A 20,191-nucleotide genomic window follows, 5' to 3' on the forward strand; every position below is an offset into this window, starting at 1 on the left:
GCACACATTGTAGATAGACACATGGCTGAACATCATAACATCTGAATTTTGAAAGTAGTGAATTAATAACACCAGTACTACGCCACTACCACCACTACTACTAACATCAACGACAGTTATTGTAAGTGTGTACAATGTTATGCTATCTATTTAACGGTATCAAGATATTGTGGTTTCCCTAGCACCAATGTTTGCATATGTGAATAATTTCCATATTCTCTTTGTCAGTGTTGCTTGTTTTATTGTGTGTCTTTGCCTATCCTGATATGAATTCCCATGACTTTTGTTTCCAACCACATATCAGGAAAGGAAAATGGGTTGAATGCTGTTTCTGTTTATATTTAAAAAATTAAGTTGATTGTTGTGGCGTTAGAACCACTAGTCATCAGGTCATTGAAAAAAAAGGTTGTTGTTGTTATTTTTAAAGGGATAGTTCATCCAAAAATGAAACTTATGTCATCATTTACACATCCTCAATTTGTTCTAAACCTGTATGAGTTTCTTTGTTCTGCTGAAAACAAAAGAAGATATTTTGAAGAATGTTGGTAACCAAACGTTTTCTGGTCCCCATTGACTTCCATAGTACAAATGGATGTCAATGAGGACCATTGACAACTGTTTGGTTACCAACATTCTTCAAAATATCTTCTTTTCTCAACAGGACAAAGAAACTCATACAGGTTTAAAACAACTTGAGGGTGAGTAAATGATAACAGCATTTTCATTTTTGTGTGAACTATCCATTTAAGTGACTGTTTATAGGTGAAAGTGGTTTCTTCTTAACGGAAACTAGATGTGAGTAGTTGTGTGAATGTGTGAAGGAGCATCAATATCTTAATGTTGAACTGTGCTGCCACTTACTGCTGAGAGTTAGTATTACAGATGAAAATTCTGAATCTGTGGTTTGACCTATCATAATAATGTGGGCGATAATAGATAGATGGTGGTTTAAGGTCAAAATGAATTGATTAAATGTCATGTGAACTGTAAAGAAAATAATAGCTTAAATTACCAAAATGTCAAAGTAAGCTATGATGCCTTGAAAGGCAATCTTATCAACTGTTGTTTTATTACAGTATAGCTTGAGGGTTAGTTTGCAAAATTGACATCTTCAGAGCTTAAGGTAAATGTCTAGGTGTGAAAACATTTCAACACAATAGAAAATCACATTTGTGGAAATAAAATAAAAAAACAGCAACATGTTCAAGAAGGAAAGTGTATATATCCCATATGAATTATCAATGTTGATTTCATTCGCTAAATTTAAAGTATTCTGAAGGTTTGTACAGAGGGGTTTGTCTCATTCAAACTTAAGTTTATTCCTAAAATGTCTTTTCTGACTGTCAACAGTATTTTCTTTTTATGGAGTGATTAAAAAGAGATATCCAGAATCCCCTCTGTAAAAACTTCAACTTTAACAAAATGAAACTTTAACTGGCTTTATCTAATGTTAATATTTTTGTTTGTATGACAATTAGCACATACTTACTTTTGCATATTTAAACATAACATTTCTGAAAAATTATACAAAATGATTATATAAATGTACTGTAATTAATACTGGGCAAGTATGGTGATTATGTATTTCCCTATTCGCCCTGTGGTGAATGTTGTTGTCTTGTTTTTAGCCTGATTGATTTGTAAAGTGGACTATTTTTGTCTTAATGGAAGCTTTAAGATAATATACAGGTAAGATTATTAAATATACGCGCCATATTTCAAATCACACAACTGTATATTTTACATAAAATTCCTTTTAAACATATTTGACCCCAAAAAAAGGAAGAACAAATGTTTTCCTGTTTCACAATTTTTTTGTAATAATAAATTTTTTTTATATAAAACTAATGATGAAACTCTAGTGTTTCCAGTTCCAGTTTCCAGTAATTCATTACGTTGCTGAGTGACTGTCTGACAGTTCTGCATCAGGTAAAATTTTCTGATTATTTCTGATTTCAAAACATAAAATCAGTAGAAATAAAGTAAAAATCAGTAATAATCAGTTTTAATCTAGTAATTTAAGGTGTTAAGTGTTCCTTTACAAATCTATGCATGTACCAATGTTGGTCTAAGACAAAAAAGGAACAAAGCTCGTTATGTTTTTCCAGATTTCAGCAGCATGAGTGGACCTAAAATCTTGGTTATCATAATCTGGATATTGAGAGGTGAGAGACTTGGTGTTGTTGATCTGTTGGGTTTGAAATATAAGCCAAGATAGTTTTAGATTAATGAGCAAATACTGAATGAGTGTTTATGTCGAAATGGTGCTATTTAAAAGAATGGGTGACAGTTTAACTCGCACTTCTATTGTGTTGTAAAGTTAAGCAGCTCAGTGCTTTGGCATACTAATGTACTAACTAATGTAGAACATGTCCTGTGTGTTTATGTATGAAGGTGCTGAAAGCAACACATGGGAAATTAAGATGCCTCAGAATATAGATGCGATAACTGGCTTCTGTGTTCAAATTCCATGTCAGTTTGAGATCCCTGACTCATTCAAAAAGTCCCTAAACAACTCTGTAGAGGCATTATGGAGAAAAACAACCACAGAAGGAGCAAGCGTGCTCAGTTCGGACTTGTTTCTAAAAGGAAATGTGATTGGCAACATCTTAAACAAAAATTGCACTACAGTGTTTCACAACTTTCCTGCTGGATTCAGTGACATGTATTTCTTCAGACTTCAGGGTCCTGAACCTCTCATGTATACTTTTAAGCAAGGAGTGAACGTCACAGTACATAAAGGTTGGAATCCTTATTTTATTAAAAGATAAATGCCTTTTTTGGGAGGGAGTGGGTTGGGGCATTATGGGGTGGGTGAACACAGTTAATGTCTTAACTCTCTTCTTAATTCCAAGACGTTCCACCGCCTATCCTGAGCCCACATGTTCAGGTGCTGGAAGTTCTAGAGGGCACCAATTTGACATTGACCTGTTCCACTGTGATCTCATGTCCCTCAATACAACCTCTGATGCAGTGGAAGCCGCAACTAGGAGAGCAGCTCACACCAGCCCTGCAGGTGAAATGTAATGTCAGGCATATCATGATGATTGTAAATACAGATCTGAGTCCTGATGCTTTAAACTTTTTTTCTTTCTTAAGGAGGATGAATTTGGACAGACAATGATGGTCTCCTCTCAGATGTTCAATGCTACGCCTCTAAATGACCACCTTAAAGTCTCCTGCACTCTTTTGTACTCACAGGGCGCCAAAAGACCAGTTGAGACCAGCGTTCTCCTCAGAGTGCTTTGTATGTTAAACAGAGAGAAAGGAAAGCCATCATAAAGCATAAAAGCAATTATTTTTATGTATTATATTGGCCCTATCCCAAATGGAACCCTAAATCCCAAAGTATCTACCTTATTTTGCGGCCATTTGTAATTTTAATGTGTCTTGCTTCCGGTGTCATTCGCTAGGCTACCAGTTATTTTTTGCTGTACAAAAGAGCTCCGTATGCTGCTTGATATTGCAAACTGCCTGGTATTTCTTATCATATTATTTTAATGTAGGCTAGTGTCTCAATTAAACACACTGGTTTGTAGCGCAAACATTTTTACAGTTAACTGTACTTTGATATATTCTTTTCCTTATTACCCTATAGCGGCTCAGAAATTGAAAGTCTCGCGCATTCACAGAAAACACCTTACTTCCGTTTTGAAAAATAAGGTGGATAGGGTAGTAGCCTAGTCCGGTTTTTAAGTGTAGCCGACGCGTGGGTCAACGTACATTGGCATGATGCCAATTTCATCACCAGAATAGTATGCCCGTACTGTAAGAAAAACCGTGTATCGAAGATGTCAGCTGCAAAGAGAACGTCTTTCCACACTCATGACCAAACGACTGTGCTTTGAAAGGCTCGCGCATAGACGTTAAGTCCACAAGACCGTAAGTGCACATGAAGTGTGCCATTTGGCACAGGGCCATTCAGTACATTGCTGTAAAATTTACTTATCCGGTTGGTGACCTAGAAATAGTACAGAATGTTAATTATTATTCAATTAACATCATAGTGTTTTTTTATTATTCAAGACATTCTGTTAATTTAAAATTATATTTTGTATCTCATTTTTTTTTATGTGGTCTCAGACTTGTCTAAGCAAGTATTATGTACAATAAAGGACACAGGTCAATCTTCTCTTTCAGATGCTCCCAAAAACACCATAGCCCTTGTGAGTCCATCTGGTCCAGTGTCTGAAGGCAGTGTGGTGATCCTGAGCTGTCACAGCGATGCCAACCCTGCAGTCAGACGCTATGAGTGGTACAAAGACAGTGGATCCGGGAAGCTAGTGTTGCAGAATCTAGGACAGACTCTAACAATAATAGCCAGAAGTGATGTTCAGGGTCTGTATGTCTGCAAGGTCTACAACATTCACGGGACCGACCAATCGAGGGCTGTCGCTGTGGGCATAAACAGTAAATATCTTGCTTTTAGCAGAACCTTTACTAAGTTAGTTAACTTTACCATTTCTTTTCAGAACCTTGGGTTTTTGCTAGCAAACGAGCTACTTTTTTCAAGGAATATCAGTGTAACATGATAAAACTGAACGACCTGAGGTAATAAACAAGTATGCACGCTAAAATATCAATTCTCTTTCTTACGCGAAGCATCGGTAGGTCCGATTCATTTTAGTGATTTGATTCATTTGGTTGGTTCATTTAATCAATCATTCACAATTTATTTGAATCCCTGAACAGATTGCACTGCATATTATGTCTTCTTTTTTGTAGCGATATATAGGCTATTTACAAAATGTTGCTAAATAATATAGCTTATATTTAATTAGATTCTTTTTATTAGCAATCAAGCGCTGTTGCAGGAATAATTGACTCAATATCAAACACAAGACATAACATGTCAAATCTTAACGAGCATTGGAGAATTCTAGTAAGTAAAACAGGACAAAATATGATTTCAATGTGTATTCAATTTAAGGGGCAACGGAAATACTCGCTTAAATCAAAACTTGTTTACTTGTTTTGCTTGTTTACATGTCTAGGAGTTTGCTGTATGGTTTCTTTTCATCATCTTGGACATCTTTATGTGTCATTGACCCATAATCACTTTAGTACAGTGATTTCATCTATGCTTCACTAATGATGAATGTGATTCATGACAAATTCTTTGGATGGCAGTGTTGATGTGGCTGCATTGGGGGGGATAACTGGACACACGGTTAGATCTGGGTGTAAACAAGCAATTAAATTAGAAACTACAACCAAACCACATCAAAATACATTTGTATGATTATCAGTGGGCAATTCGTTGATGTGTAAACTTGCTAACCTTAAGAATGTTCATTCTCAGACCATGTGTAACTGCAATGTGGAAGTTTGTGTGAACTTCAGTTATGTATCTCCTTGGGTGTTCTTGTGGTATGCAAGGAAATAAGCTCATTCATTTAGTGACCTAAAACCAGATAAACCTTTTTTTTCTCTCTCTTTCTGTCTGATTCAGGTAGCCAGTGCTCCATTGCACTGTACATTATATGTGGACTTCTGACGCTTTTCTTAATTCTCATTACTGCAGTGGATTTGGTCAAATACAAAAGGTGGGTTTTGAAAAAAGATTGCAAACAGCAAGAACTTTGACATGATGTTCAGCCTGTTTTTAAATATGATTTAGTGTAAGAAGATCAGCTTCACTGATATATGTAATGTCCCGGTGGTACGGACGCAGGCCAGTAAGATCTGTGCGTGTAAACCTCACTCCCCCTGGCCTCAAGTGGCCCTCCTCCCATGCCGGAGACACTGGTTCGAATACCGCTCGGAGCTTGTCGAATAGGACCGGTTACATGTTGTGCCGCTGACCCGGATGGTAGTGAGGTTTAGGGGGTGAGTGTAACGGACGTAGGCCAGTAAGAGTCGTGCGTGTAAACCTCACTCCCCTGGCCTCAAGAGACACGCTAGCTCTGCTGTCTTTAGCGTCCTTGTTACGTTGGAGACCCCAATTCGAATCCCGCTCTGAGCGGGTTGAATAGGACCGGTTACACAGGCAGACCTTTATTTCCTGTAAACATAAGAGGTCACATTCTGACATGAATGGGGATGAAAGGTGAGAAACAATAGGTTAGGATTTGACTGGTTTAAAAAGGTCTATAATATATCTAGGGAAAGATATATCCAGTAGCATGGCAGTAGCTCTGCTAATGCATTACCCCCCTGCCAGAAATTATTTTGAATTATATGTTACTTAAACAAGATTAAAAATAAATGGCCACCATTAGAAAGATGCATTTTGTGTAATATGTTGTAGTTACAGCATCCACCACCAGGGGCTAATGAGCCTATGCTAACCATTCATCTTGACCCCTTTGGCATGTCTCCAGGTTTATTGACTTAGCTGCAAACATTTTTCATTGAACTCTTATTATACATATATTTTATGTAAAATTCATATTCTAAAACCATCTAAATGATAGTCACACCTAAATGAATCACAAAAATATTGCAAGAATGTTGTCACTTGTTTTTTATTCTAATCATTGGAATTTTAATTGTTACTTAAGTTCTATGCAAAGTACTGGAAATGCTTTTAAGGTCTAGATTAGTGAATGCATCAGCTAATATGAACTAACAGTGAGCAACTTCTAGTTAGTTATTTGTTGATTGCTCATGTGCATTAACAAATGTGAACTTTGGATTTTTAAAATGTATTAGTAAACGTTGAAATTAGTATTGACTACATGCTCTATCTGTATTGTTCATTGTTAGTTAGTAACTAAAAAGAAACCTTATTGTAAACTGTTGCCAAATTATTTTATTTCTTCTCTTTTCAGCCTGTTAAAAAGACTTCAAGTAAGTTTGACACCATCATAAATCATCCCAAGGTATAGAGCAGATAAACAGAGTAGTATTATATCATAGCACAATCTTTGCTTTCGAGTAAATTTGCAGAGCACAAACTGGGTGTGGAAGATTTATTATCAAAATAATGATATGGAAGAAATTCATGGGTTTAAGATATTTGTCATTTTCAAAGACCTTGCAATTGCATTTGTCTCTCGTGCTATTAGGAGTTTGAAGGCATGAGAGGATCCATGATGTATGCGACCCTCCACAGGACCAGTGACTCTGTTTACAATGTAATACAGGTCAGTGTTTTAAGGTTCATTTTATTATACCAGGCAAAAAACAACAACATTCTTCTATTTGAACGTGATATGCTTGGCATGCAAGTAGGCCTACACTTTGTAAGATGCATTGAAGACCTGCTGCAACAGTTGCATTTGTTATTTTTCTGGAAAACAGCAGTTGTATTCCATGTAAGTTGTGTTTAGATACACTATGGGGATTTTTCCCATGACCTAATTAAATCAACAGTCAAATCAAAAAGATTAATGGTTATCAATTTCCTGAGACAGGAAATAGATAGTTATATTTCTCAGAAAACAGTTGTGCAAGCATAATAATCACTGATAGACTGATCACAAGATGCTCTGCTGACATGTGCAAAAGCTTTGAGGTGTGAAGATAGAGGGGCAAAATTTGTCATGAATTCATTAGAATTGCTATATCATCAGTTCTGAAGTTCTGTCATAATGAAGACACTAAAATATCATCATTTGGCCCACCCAATTTGTATGAAAGACTAAAATGTTTGTGTAACGATCATCAGTTTTCTCATCTGTATACATTGTTAAAAAGTTAATATGTAGTGTATGACACAATGTACTATGCATATACATAATACTGTATATTTCTCTTTACTGCAGACGAGGGACAGAACTGAAGATGACTACGAAAACAGAAACTTGAGTAAACATCAGCTCAAGTCGGAGAGAAGTTAGCTAGACACAAAATGCTGAGGTGCCCACGTTGGAGACACAGATTCTAATCTGGTCTGAGTCCTGTCTCATGTGGCTTTCTGCACTATTTGTGTTTCGCATCTCTACTTTTGCTAACAATAAAATGGCAAAAGTCCATAGCCTACTTTTATTCAACAAGGATGCGTTAAATAAATTAAAAGTGACAGCAAATACATTTATAATTTTAAACTTATTTATAATATTTTAAACTTTCTAATCAAAGACTCCTGAAAAAATGATCAGTTTCCACAAAAATAAGCAGCAGAACTGTTTTCAACATTGATAATAATAAGAAATGTTTCTTGAGCACCAGATCAGCATATTAGAATGATTTCTGAACGATCATGTGACACTGAATACTGGAGTAGTGTAATGCAGACTTGGAGGTGGTTAAATCGAGATGGTTAATCGTACCGATTTTTAACAGCCTCTTAACTAACTCTTAATGATAGAGTGTAATATGTATACATCTACATGTTAAAATTTTCATGAAATATCATAGAAATAGAAAAAAAAAAAACAGAATTTCTAGGCAGATCAGGAGAAACTTTCTCAATGTAATGAGATACTAAGCCATAATTATGAGAAACTTTCAACCATGGCAGAAATGGGCTTCCATATTATGGAGAGTAATTAATGACAGAATTTTCATTCTTGGGTGAACTATCCCTTTAACCATATTGCATGTTACTCAGAGACAGACATGTTTAGCTGGTCAAAAATGTTACATTCAGCTGTCACACATTTCCTTTTTCACAAGTTCCTTTTTTTACTAGGAAAGGAGTGGTTTTGATGCACAAAGTTGTTTTTATTTTTCATTTCCTTCTTCATTTTTCACCACTATATTAAGTCCATCATGTTGGTAAATCATGAATGTGTACGCTTGTTTCGTGGGTTGAAGATTTGTGACGTGTTAACTTTAGGTGAACTCGTAAATAGATGAGAAAATGTTGCCTCTTCCTCTAACTCTCTCACTTTCTCTGTCCGTCTGTCTGTCTCTCTCCTGCATTCTTTGCATTCCATTAGTCACTGACAAGCAGATTAGAGATGAAAAACGGTGTGACGAAAACGGAATTCACACTCCCCTCCCGTCAGCTATTTGTGTGCGTCTGTGAGGATGTCGGTGTGTCTGTGCATCACAGGAAAGTCCTCATTTTGAGACTGTGACTGGGGAATTGCACATAAGTAAGATGTTGACTTTGTATATTTCCATCTGCAAGAAGAAAGATTCATGATTTGAAATAGCTGATTAATATGGCAAACTTTTGACACAAGGCATGGGAGGATGAAGAACAAATGCAACATCAACATGTTAAGAAATCTAAAATAAGGCAATAACGTATCGTTTCAAATCAGATTTTTTTAGTATTATTTATTTGTTCTTGGCTTAAATAAGGTCAAAGTCCATCAGCCAATCAGAATCATCAAGCATTTATGCTGTGCTCTATATGCTATATACAGACCCTTTCCAAAAAATTAGAATATCATGGAAAAGTTTATTTATTTCCATAATTCCATTCAAAACGTTAAACTTCCATAGATTATAGATTCAGGGCCCACAACTTAAATGATTTCAAGTATTTAGATGTTTATTTAGTGCTTTATTAAATCCAGAGTCAATGCAGCCGTCTACCAGGACATTTTCAGAGCACTTCATGCTTCCTTCATTTTCCAGCAGGATTTGCACCTGCCCACACTGCCAAAATAACCAAAACCTGCTTCAATGACCATGGTATCACTGTGTAATTACTGTGTGATTTCATGTAATATTCGAATTTTTTGAAATCCTGTTTTCGTGGGTTTTATGAGCTGGAAGCCCAAATTATGTACAAATAAACAACTAAATACTTGAAATCGTTTAAGTTGTGGGCCCTGAATCTATAATCTATGGAAGTTTAACGGTTTGAATGGAATTATGGAAATAAATAAACTTTTCCATGATATTCTAATTTTTTTGGAAAGGGTCTGTACACCTGGAAACTACTAACTAGAGAGTTATGAGTATGACCTGTGTTTGTTTGGTTTATATTATTTGTATAAATGCTTGTTTGTTTTGGTCACTTTTTCTAGTCTAAGGATTTGATGGACGAAAAGACACCAAGAGTTTTCTTTCTTTATTTAAAATTTATTTCAAAATTTATCTCTTCATTTTCATAACGTAGCTTTTTGTCTCACGGCTGCCGCATGGTTCCGGGGGCGGGGGTTTAAGAGGAAGTGCGGCCTTCCTGTTCCTCATTTTATGCCATCCCAAGGAATTCCGGATGGTGTTGGCATAGTCTACTTCCCAGTGTGAGCAGGGGGGTCATTTTTTCATTGTGTTTATTTTGATAATATGTTGTATTGTGTTGTTTATAATTTGTATTTATTTATTTTTTTTGATGTTAATGTATTTTGAATTTTCGTTTCTTTTAAGTTTATCTATTTATGAATGTGTGTGTATATATAATTTCTATTTTCTACTCCCCTATTTCTATAGAATGGTTGAACCGTTGAGTATTAAAAGGATTCATCTTGTCTCTCCGAGTCAGTTCTAGAGAGAGTCGCCTTTATTGTCTTTCTTTTATGTTCTTTTTGATTTTTGATTTTTTTTTTTTTGTAGTCAATAAAACTTTAAATTGACTGCAAGCAGTGTCTCCTGCCTTTGCTCTGGCCATGTCCCCACAGTTGGTAACCAAACAGTTAATGGTAGCCATTGGCATCCATAGTAGGAAGAAAAAAAATACTATTGAAGTCAATGGCTACTGTCAACTGTCTGGTGATTTATATATATATATATTTATTTATTTATTTAGATTTATATATATCTCTTTTGTGTTCAAAAGAAGAAAAGAAGAAAAAAGCCTCATTCAGGTTTGGAACAACATGAGGGTGAGTAAGTGATGACAGAATTTTCTTTTTTGGGTGGACTATCCCTTTAAGGGTCAATAACAATGGTGTTCACTCTACAGGAAAAGTCTCGTGATGATGTCACAAATGACTGGCGCTTGGTTTAGACTCACTGATGATGACAGATGCTTGGATCATCCCCGAAAAAATGTGCGTGTGAGAGCAAGTCTGAGTGTGTGAGGCCATAGGAAGACATTAAGTCATAGTAAACTGTTATGACTAAAACTATCCTGTCCGGGCATGTTAGCCGATATCACATTTAAAAATAAAATAAAATTAGTATCTGGACATTCTGGTCATTCACTGTTTTCGCAATTTTATATGCTCGACTGGAAAGAATGTGGTTTTGCCAAACATAACAGTGGTAGGCCACAGAAGAGATTTAGGTCAGCAAGACTGTGAGTTATCCATGCACCGCCTTTTGATTTGTTTTGGGATTCCCCTTTCTTCACTGATCTAGGACTTTTTGGACTGTTATCTGACCCCTTTCTCCCACGCCAGGGACTGTGAATTCTATGCTTTTTACCTCTGCGTTGTTTCCTTGTTCAAAAGAATAGAATGAGAAACAGACAAAATGGCTGTAACCCAATATCCTGTTTTAGTGATTTTTATACTGGCACAGGCAGTGTATGGAGCATATTAATACGTATTATATACGAGCCATGCTCATGACATGAAGAAGAAGAAAAACGCTGGTAGGTCACATGACAGTGACATGTTGGATATAGTACGTCTGAATTTCCTACATACTACCCATATTCATAGAACATACTTTTTTAATAGTCATGTAGTAAGTTCAAATTCAAATGTAGAAAGGGTACGATTACACGACAGTCATGTACTGAAAACAGAAAAGATTTTCCTTTGCATTTTCCGCGAAACCATTGTCTAAACAATCCTCGTACATGGATGCGCGAAAAACGTCTTAAAATGATGTATTCTGCTGCCAGGCCAGTAGTTGGTGATGTCACTTCATAAACAAACACTACCCGCCTATAGACTGAACACGTAACACGCATGCGCATGACGTCACCTTTTTCACAAATACGTGTTTTGTTTTTTTAGTAGTTTACACGGAAACGATAACGGTATTGTTTTCAAAAAACATGCACCTTGAAACCCATTTTCAAAAGTTTGCATAGTCAGGCCCCCAAAAATTTACATTTGTTGTGTAAATGAAGGGCCAAAACGCATAAAAAGGATTTTACGTTTTTAGTTAAAAAATGGTAACCGATCATGTAAACGGCCCCTAAGACATTCGGACGCAGGGCGAAACTTCCTGATGCGTACCTGTTTGTTCCCATAGTAACCGAATATGTCCACCTGTTCCTTGTTAATTCACTCATTTAGTCCTGTGTATTTATACCCCCTGTTGAGTTCAGTTACTTCTTAATTATTGTCTGTTATGGGACTCTACGTTTTTGTTGTTCTTGTGATCTTTGTTTAACATTAGGAAGAAGATTATGTGAAGTTTAGTTTTGTAAATAAAGTAAAATAGCTGCTCTGGATCCAAGCCTCTGCTCTCTCTGTGACAGTTGCATCAACATGAAATAAAAACATTTGAACTTGTAATTTATTAAAAATAGAACTCGATCTTCTGGTGAAACAAGTTTGCTTCAGATTTTCCTCAATCCAATGAACAAACAATGGATTCGTTTTCGTTAGTCACAATCACAAGAAAAGATCTGTTGCTATTTCCTTTATATTGTGACTTCATGTGGCTTCATCACTCTGTCTCCTCTCTACTAATAAGCTGGTGTGTGGTGAGCGTTCTGGCGCAATATGGCTGCCGTCGCATCATCGAGGTGGATGCTGCACATTGGTGGTGGTTGAGAAGATTCCCCTTCTATGTAAAGCGCTTTGAGTGCCAAGAAAAGCGCTATATAAATGTAATATATTAATGACACACACACACACACACACAGTGGCTAGTGGTTTTCCAAAGTTACTAGCCACTCAGCATTTTAACTGGCCACACTTTTAACATCCATACCATAGGGAAAAACTGCCATTTAGCTATTTTTAATATTATCTCATAATTTGGCAGCCGGTATATTAGGCTGCTGTCACTTTAAGACCTGACGAATGGGACCCATTATACTGTTTTGTATGGCCAATATACTTGTCTTTATGTGCACGCACTTTGGGTGTGAATGAGTAAAATTATGCTCACTATGTGCAATCCCACGTAGAAATTCAAGCCCTGTAACACAAACAATATTCATCCGGAGCAAATTAAACGAGTGAGTAAAAGGAAGCGGGTTTGTGTGTCAAGAGCGAGAATGTGCAGCTGGTTTTGTGTACCCTTTCAGACATTTCAGTATCGAAATATATATATATATATATATATATATATATATATATATATATATATATATATATATATATATATATATATATATATATAATATATGCCTGTGTATATATACATATACACGCATATATACTGTATACACACAGACCCACAGACATATATATACGCACATATATATATATATATATATATATATATATATATATATATATATATATATATATATATATATATATATATATATATATATATAAAAAAATTGTATATGTGTATATATATGTCTTTGGGTGTGTGTGTATACAGTATATATGCGTGTATATGTATATATATACACACATACACATACACATACATACATACATACATACATACATACAACACAGCTAGGAAAAGCTAAAAAAGGAAGTTATAGAATTCAAATTTGGAGCATCCGATTCTCTATGATCAGTTCATTAATAGAGGGAAGGATGTTGTTTCTGCTTGATCATGCATTCCTTTGCAGGAATTTAAACACCTCAAAGAATCCACCCACTTGGGCTAAATGTGGTTTGTCTTTTGCTGTGAACGCATCCGAATATGACACAATGAACTTCTGTCTACTGAGCATTAACAATCCACCTACCCACCCCTGCTTTATGAAAAGGTTGCTCTGTCACAGAATATGATGCAACTTCTGATACTGCAGAATAATGGATGAATGTTGTGTCTGGACAAAGCATGTTGTTCTAGACGTTCTGTGACATAGAGGTGCATGATTTCAACAAAAGATTAGAATATCCTGTAGTGAGTAACATTTTTCCCTACTTTCTTTGGGAAGGGCACTAAGGTGTGTTCTCCATCCATTGATTTCCCACCTGTTGCATCGGAGAAAATGAGATGAAACATCAGCATCATCACCATGACATCAACCAGCCGATTACTACTCACTTTAATCGCAATTACTCATTATTATACACTTTCTCCATGCCCCATAAATGAGTCATGGCTGACTGTATATAAAATGCCATCAGTCACTAAAAACATTTCCTTTTTTGCAGCGCTGCATCCACGCCGCAAGCATCACACAACGTAAAAGCAAAATGACCATTTCAAATTAGTGTGAATACAAATGATGGGAATGCACAGTGTGCACTTAATCTATAACTGTATTCTAAGTACACTAGACCACAGAATTCTAGGCTACTCTCACCACTTCCTGAAGAGGTACAGGATATGACCCCACAGAGTATTAACAGTCATTATTCTTATCAACATGTCTCTCTTTGCCTTGCCTTGTCTTGGGCAAATCGAGAAAGGAAGAAATAAGAATGAGTGGGTGATGGAGAAAATGAAAGAGAGAGAGGGAAGGAATGCATGTATGTGCATGAAGGCATGAAGACACTTGTGCATGCTGGATGTCTGAGTGGAAATTACATTGAGATGTGTCAGAGGAGGCAAAGCCGACGAATGTGGGGGGAAACGGTCAGTCGGGAGACATGGGTAGGGGGGCTTCAGATCTTCTAGATTAGTGTGTGAGTGTACTGTGACTTGTGTCATGAACTGCACCTAATTTATCTTAAAAAAAAGCCTTCTCACGCCTCATTACGGTCCATCATCTCAGCAGCGTTTTACAATGTTGACCTGTAATCTGATACAAGTCTCAGTATACATATATTCTATATCAAAGACAAACTGGTAACTATCAGATTTGGGGATGAATATGAAGATGACATTTGAGTATAGAGTCTTCTACATATAGTGGAGATGCTTGACGTAAGGTTGTTTGCGTTAAATCCAAATGCAGAAATCCAAAATTAGGAACATAAGGATCTGGAGACATCAAGTTGTCGGAAATAGCAAAAAAAATTCAGTTCTTCAGAAAAAAGATATGTCTATTGAGAGGGGGTGTGTAGGTCTGGACTTTTTTTTTTTTCATGAATGTGAATGAGTCACAGTGTGTGTGTCATGGCCCATACTATAAAGGAGAACACTTTCACTAGTTCCAATGTTAGTAGAGTGATAAAGACAAGTTTGTACACTGTGTTTACTACGTGGGTTTTTTGGGATTATCATGAAACGTAAGTTCTTTCTTCCTTTTTTTCCCCCACTTTACAACACAGCCATGGGAATTAGTGAAGTGAAGTGAAGGCAGAAATATGTAAACTGTAGAGGGTGGGTCTAAATGGGTATTTTTGCTGTCTATGAATTTAGTCTATTCAGAATAATAGAGTAATAGTGGTCAAGGCTCATTAACCTCAAGGTATGTTCAAGGTTAATTCAAGGTACAATAGATGTTAGAGATGGGTATTGTGTCATTTATATTATTTTAAATATGTAAATCATATTGTGTTTAACTCTTAATTATCGATTCATTATTATTATTATTGAAGAATCTGTTTAGATCTTTATCATGATAGTTATGGGTATTTAACAACCATAACACTTAATATTCAGATTAGTTGTCTACCAATAAGTTTTTTTCATTGTATACTGTAAATTATTAGTTAAAATACTTTGGTTCCCCAAATCCTGAACATGTGCTTGAATTCTTAATAAAAGGTCACATTAAGGTCAAAGGTCAAGGTTATTTTCTCCTAATCAAATCAGACTGACCATTTGTATCTTTAAAGGTATTTAACCCACTAATTCATATCTGGTCTGTTCTGTAATTATATTAATTCAATATCGTTATAATACAATATAATATAATAGAATAATGAGATTCAGAATATTCAGAATATATTTAAGGCAGTGCTATTTTTGACTAAAACTAAATTATTTTCAGTAATTGAAATACAGCTAAAATAAAATATAAATATTAGATTAAAAACGTAAATGAAAATTAGAAAAGATGCCTTGGAAATAAGTTTAACTTGAAGTAAAAATCAGATATTCAAATTTGAATAAATAGTAGATAATACTAAATATAACACTGTTTCAAGGCTGTAACGGGATCAGAGTTCTAACCTCAGTCTGTAAACATTCTTACATTGCTTTTGCATGATAACGTCCAATTTGAAAACATGCATGCGTATCGACTCGGATCAGTATCAAGCTCATAACTAAACAGTTGAGCTATATTAGGGCAATGCCATCTCAAAATTGTGTTGACAGAAGCGAAAAGATGCTATCAGAGTGAAGCAAACATTTTCCAACACTAATGCAGATAGAGGATGTCTGCGAGTGAGCCAATAGAGTCAGTGTGACCTTTCACTTCACAACGGTTTTGATGGAGATCGCCACTATCAAATCTGAAGGGGTTGCACGCAGCGGTTATCATTGACCTTAACAATTCCTCCATTTAGAAAGTTTTCAAAGGATGCTAATTGCGTAAATAGCCATTAATTTCCTTCTAATGCTTATCAAAGGGTTAAATCACACAGTTATCACATATCTGCTGAATGTATTTGAAGGCCTACGACCTTCAGACAGACTTCGGCTATGGCTCATTGGAGTTTGCTGTGGCTAAAGACTGGCGGAAACATCAAACGGGCCGGGAATTAGCCAATTATTAGCGGTTAAAAGAAAGAACTGCATTAGGGCTAATATATATTTGTCCCTTTAAGAGTCAAGAAATGCATAAAATGCTGCTAAAACTTTATTTCTATGCACGTGTGTATATTCTCTCTCTATTCAGATTCACTAGTTTTACCAGTTTGAAATTTCATGAGCTCAGGCATGCATCCTTTCATCCAAATAGCATACATCTCTTAATTTTGTACACTCCAAGAAACCGATTGCAACGCACCCAGCTACAGTTACAAATATGTGTCCAACATGCCTTGGGAATTCCTGTGGGGAGAAATCTTCCTGTGTTCCAAATTTTTGTGTCATCCAGTGTAACCATTGCAAACCAAGAGGAAGAGCTCTCCGTGCAAATCCCTCTGCTTAGATCTAAGATTTTAGGGAGTAAAACAGCTGTTCAGGACACACATTGAAGCACTTGTGACTCAGAGCAGTTGTTCCAATTACATTAATATGAAATTCTATTTGTTTTTATGCTGACAGTGTCAACTGACTTCACCTTTCCCCTCATCGTCTTGGTGACTTTTGCTGAGCTCTTCGACTTCGTCACAGCCCGTTCCGCTGTACCACAAGGAAAAAATGATCTGCGAATACTTTACCACGACATGCGTACGCTATTAAACACAGTATCTAAAGAAAGGCCAGAGGTAAGTGTCAGTTTGCTGATACATGTTTATGTAAATGATTTTCTAATTCATTTTAAATGTCCCATGCAGAATAAAATGCACGCACTTTTCGGGTCATTTAGCTTACTGTTTGTCTGATTAAATGCTTGACATTTTTCAGAATAATCTGAACTTTGAACAATCGCTCACATCCCTGCCCACTCTGGACTTCAGAACAAAAGACCTGAAATCACTCGAGGTAGTACATCAACATCTTATTCATCTCTGTCTTTTTTCTGTCTCAAGAATACTTTCTTTTCGACTGTATTTTTGTTATGAATCACATCTGAAATTAAGACCAAACTGTTCATTGAAAACCCCAAGATTGAAACTGAAATTCAGTGCCATTTTAAAGCATGGTTTGCCAAGAAAGAATGACGGATAGACAGAATGATAGATAGAGAGACAGATTATTATTAGTTTAGAATATATCTAGTTTCAAAAATAAGATGTGTGTAAAATGTGTCTCCTTTTGGCCCACAGGTGATCAGTACCTTAGCACAGCTGTACTCCGGTCTTAAATCCTTCAAGTTCCACCTTAACTGGATCCAGCAGAAACAAGACGAATTGGGGAGTGATGATTCTAAGACAAAGAATCTTATCCATCTCATCAACAGACTGCTCAGTCAGGTAATAAGAATCGTGCAGCTCACCTACAGTAGGAAATCAAACAATAACTTCAAATCTGTCAAAATAGATGCAAAACGCATGTTAAAGTAAGATCATGCCAACTGATGTCATATATAGTATATACACACTACCGTTCAAATGTTTGGGGTCAGTATGATTTCTTTTTTCTGAAAAACATTTTTCAGCAAACATGCATTAAATTCATCAAAGACTTTAAAGACAGTAGATTGCTACAAAAATTAGGCTACATTTAAAAAAAAAAAAAAATTCTATTAATAATTTTCTGGCAAAAAAAAAGAAAAAGATTTTATATATATATATATTTTTTTTTTATAATATAGGTCAGTGTGACGATAGAGGCAAAATCTTGAAACAAATCGATTATTTCAGAAATTACACTGGCTGACACAAAGCGAAAGTGAAATAAAAGTGAAAATAGGAAGTGGTTAAACATATCTTCTAAATCTATCTTCTAAATCTATCTTACAGATTGAGAAGCCAGCTTCTGAGCTCGTCCACCCTTCCCTGCCTCCTCTGAAAACAGCCTGGGACTTGTACCAGGCCAATGTGGAGATCAACCAAAAACTGTTCAACTTTTGCGACTGGTACACTAGAGCACTGAGAGGCCTGCTGAAAGCGAAACAATCGTGATCATACAACATCATTTGACACCAGTAGCCCTCAGCCTCATCTCCATGGTGCAAGTAAACGCAAGATGAGGTCCACAGGCATCGTGGTAGCATCGTTTGACTTGCCTTAATGTTTGAAGGGATGGAAAGAAAGTTCCAGCCTTTAGAAGTCATCCTCCATCAGTTAACGGTTCATTTGTGTGATGTTGTTGTTTTAATATTATTAATAAGTTAATGCATTTAATATTTATTTTTATTTATTTTTTGTTTACAATGAAGGATTTTTTTATACATCGAGTGAATGAGAAAAATAGCACTTTAAAAATACGAAGTGTCTCATTTTAATAATGAAATTTGTATGCAAAATCAGCTGCAGGCAGTTGCTAATAATGACCAAAAGGTGTCGCTATAAGGTGTGTAATAATGACTAATAAGTGTCGTTACTGTGGTACAACTGTGAAGTATTATTAAATGCAGTTTAGGACCTGCACTCCTTTAATTATTTTTGTAGAAAGTTAGTAATTTTGCGAAGATGTAGTGAATCAACATACTTGTTAAACAACATAACTATCTTTTAAGGATAAGGTTAAACTGTGTTTGACAGGAATGTTGACCAGAAGTTGATCCAGGCCTACTTGACAAGATTACCATGATAAAACTGGGCATTCAATACAAAACAACTTCCATAGTTTTATTAGGGCTAATGGATGCTATTGTGAACACACTGAAAATACAGTACCTTGAAAAGCACCCACTACCTGAAAGTTGTATTTATTCGCTGCGATTGCATGTTTATTCTAAATGAAATGTAACTTAAGTGCCAACCTATTGCAGAGATGTACTGAAAAGATGAAAAAAACAATGCTAAAGCCTTTTTCATTTCAACAGACTATTTGTAGAGAGGAGAACAAATATACAGTGTTTACATGATAAAGAAACGGTGGTAATATCTGATAATCATTCAGAACTCAAATTCACATTTTAATTTTACTTTGCAAGCTCAGTCAGATGGCTGTAGACCGGGAAAGTCCTGGATGTTATTTTTATTTTTCATACTTTTTTTATACTTATCTATGTATTTATTTTTGTATTTATACGTTTTATTTGATTATTGTCATTTGAATAGTCATTTTTCTTTCAATAAACTGATTTTGCATCATATTTTTTTTACTTGTTGCACTGATTCGGCAACAACTGAACCTTTAACAAAACAATCTAACCATCGCATTATTTCCGATGTTCTGAATATAATCATTTATATTTTATATAACATTTGTGTGTCTTGTCATAGGTTTATAAATAATTCCCCTGCCCTGTCTAGCTGAACATTTTCACAGATAGTTGAGCTCAACTAGATCCAGACAGATAAAAATTGCCAGCAATAGTGTAATCAACCATGAATGTCAAAATCTTTGTCATGATGACTAATACCAAACGGTGCAGAACAAGGAACAGGATATGGATAAAGGATACGTCACATGACTGTGTGTGAGTTTAAAACCTGAAAAGTCAGGACTTGGCACGTCCGGCAGAAAGAGAGATCTGTGATGCAAGCGTTTTTGCGTAGCGCTCTCTCACAGCTGTTGGATTTGTCATGCTCCCTGAGAGAGAAATTGATCATGCTGACCAGCATCATAACCATATTTGGTTAATTAATCGCACTAAATTAAACAATACATTGCCAGCCCTACATGAGACGCAAAATTAGTTTGCTACAGATTCAAGATGCAAAATGTGAGAGCGCTGAAGACATCAGAGAAA

General features: G+C 35.8%; 3 protein-coding genes and 1 long non-coding RNA gene across 5 annotated transcripts in view; 3 read left to right on the top strand and 1 right to left on the bottom strand.

The window, feature by feature from the left end:
- The window catches only part of LOC307163494 (formyl peptide receptor 2-like), a 322,109-nt gene that overhangs the window by 76,895 nt on the left and 225,023 nt on the right, over positions 1-20,191 (bottom strand). The gene's annotated exons all lie outside the window — the stretch shown is intronic.
- On the top strand, positions 3-1,928 carry LOC307163501. The gene is made up of 3 exons (XR_013822088.1): positions 3-121; positions 662-698; positions 1,863-1,928. It is a non-coding gene; the product is annotated as an uncharacterized lncRNA (long non-coding RNA).
- LOC307163492 (myelin-associated glycoprotein) lies at positions 2,112-8,304 on the top strand. Its single transcript, XM_079879539.1, has 9 exons — positions 2,112-2,165; positions 2,395-2,742; positions 2,856-3,016; positions 3,100-3,247; positions 4,141-4,410; positions 5,453-5,546; positions 6,774-6,792; positions 7,011-7,088; positions 7,710-8,304. The coding sequence occupies exons 1-9, from the start codon at positions 2,120-2,122 to the stop codon at positions 7,782-7,784; spliced, it is 1,239 nt and encodes a 412-aa protein (XP_079735665.1). The 5' UTR covers positions 2,112-2,119; the 3' UTR covers positions 7,785-8,304.
- On the top strand, positions 14,989-20,146 carry il11b (interleukin 11b). Its single transcript, XM_079879553.1, has 5 exons — positions 14,989-15,059; positions 16,990-17,153; positions 17,293-17,370; positions 17,655-17,801; positions 18,291-20,146. The coding sequence occupies exons 1-5, from the start codon at positions 15,053-15,055 to the stop codon at positions 18,450-18,452; spliced, it is 558 nt and encodes a 185-aa protein (XP_079735679.1). The 5' UTR covers positions 14,989-15,052; the 3' UTR covers positions 18,453-20,146.

The sequence above is a fragment of the Squalius cephalus genome, assembly GCF_949319135.1.
Source record: "Squalius cephalus genome assembly, chromosome: 8".
In the NCBI taxonomy this organism is placed as follows: Eukaryota; Metazoa; Chordata; class Actinopteri; order Cypriniformes; family Leuciscidae; genus Squalius; species Squalius cephalus.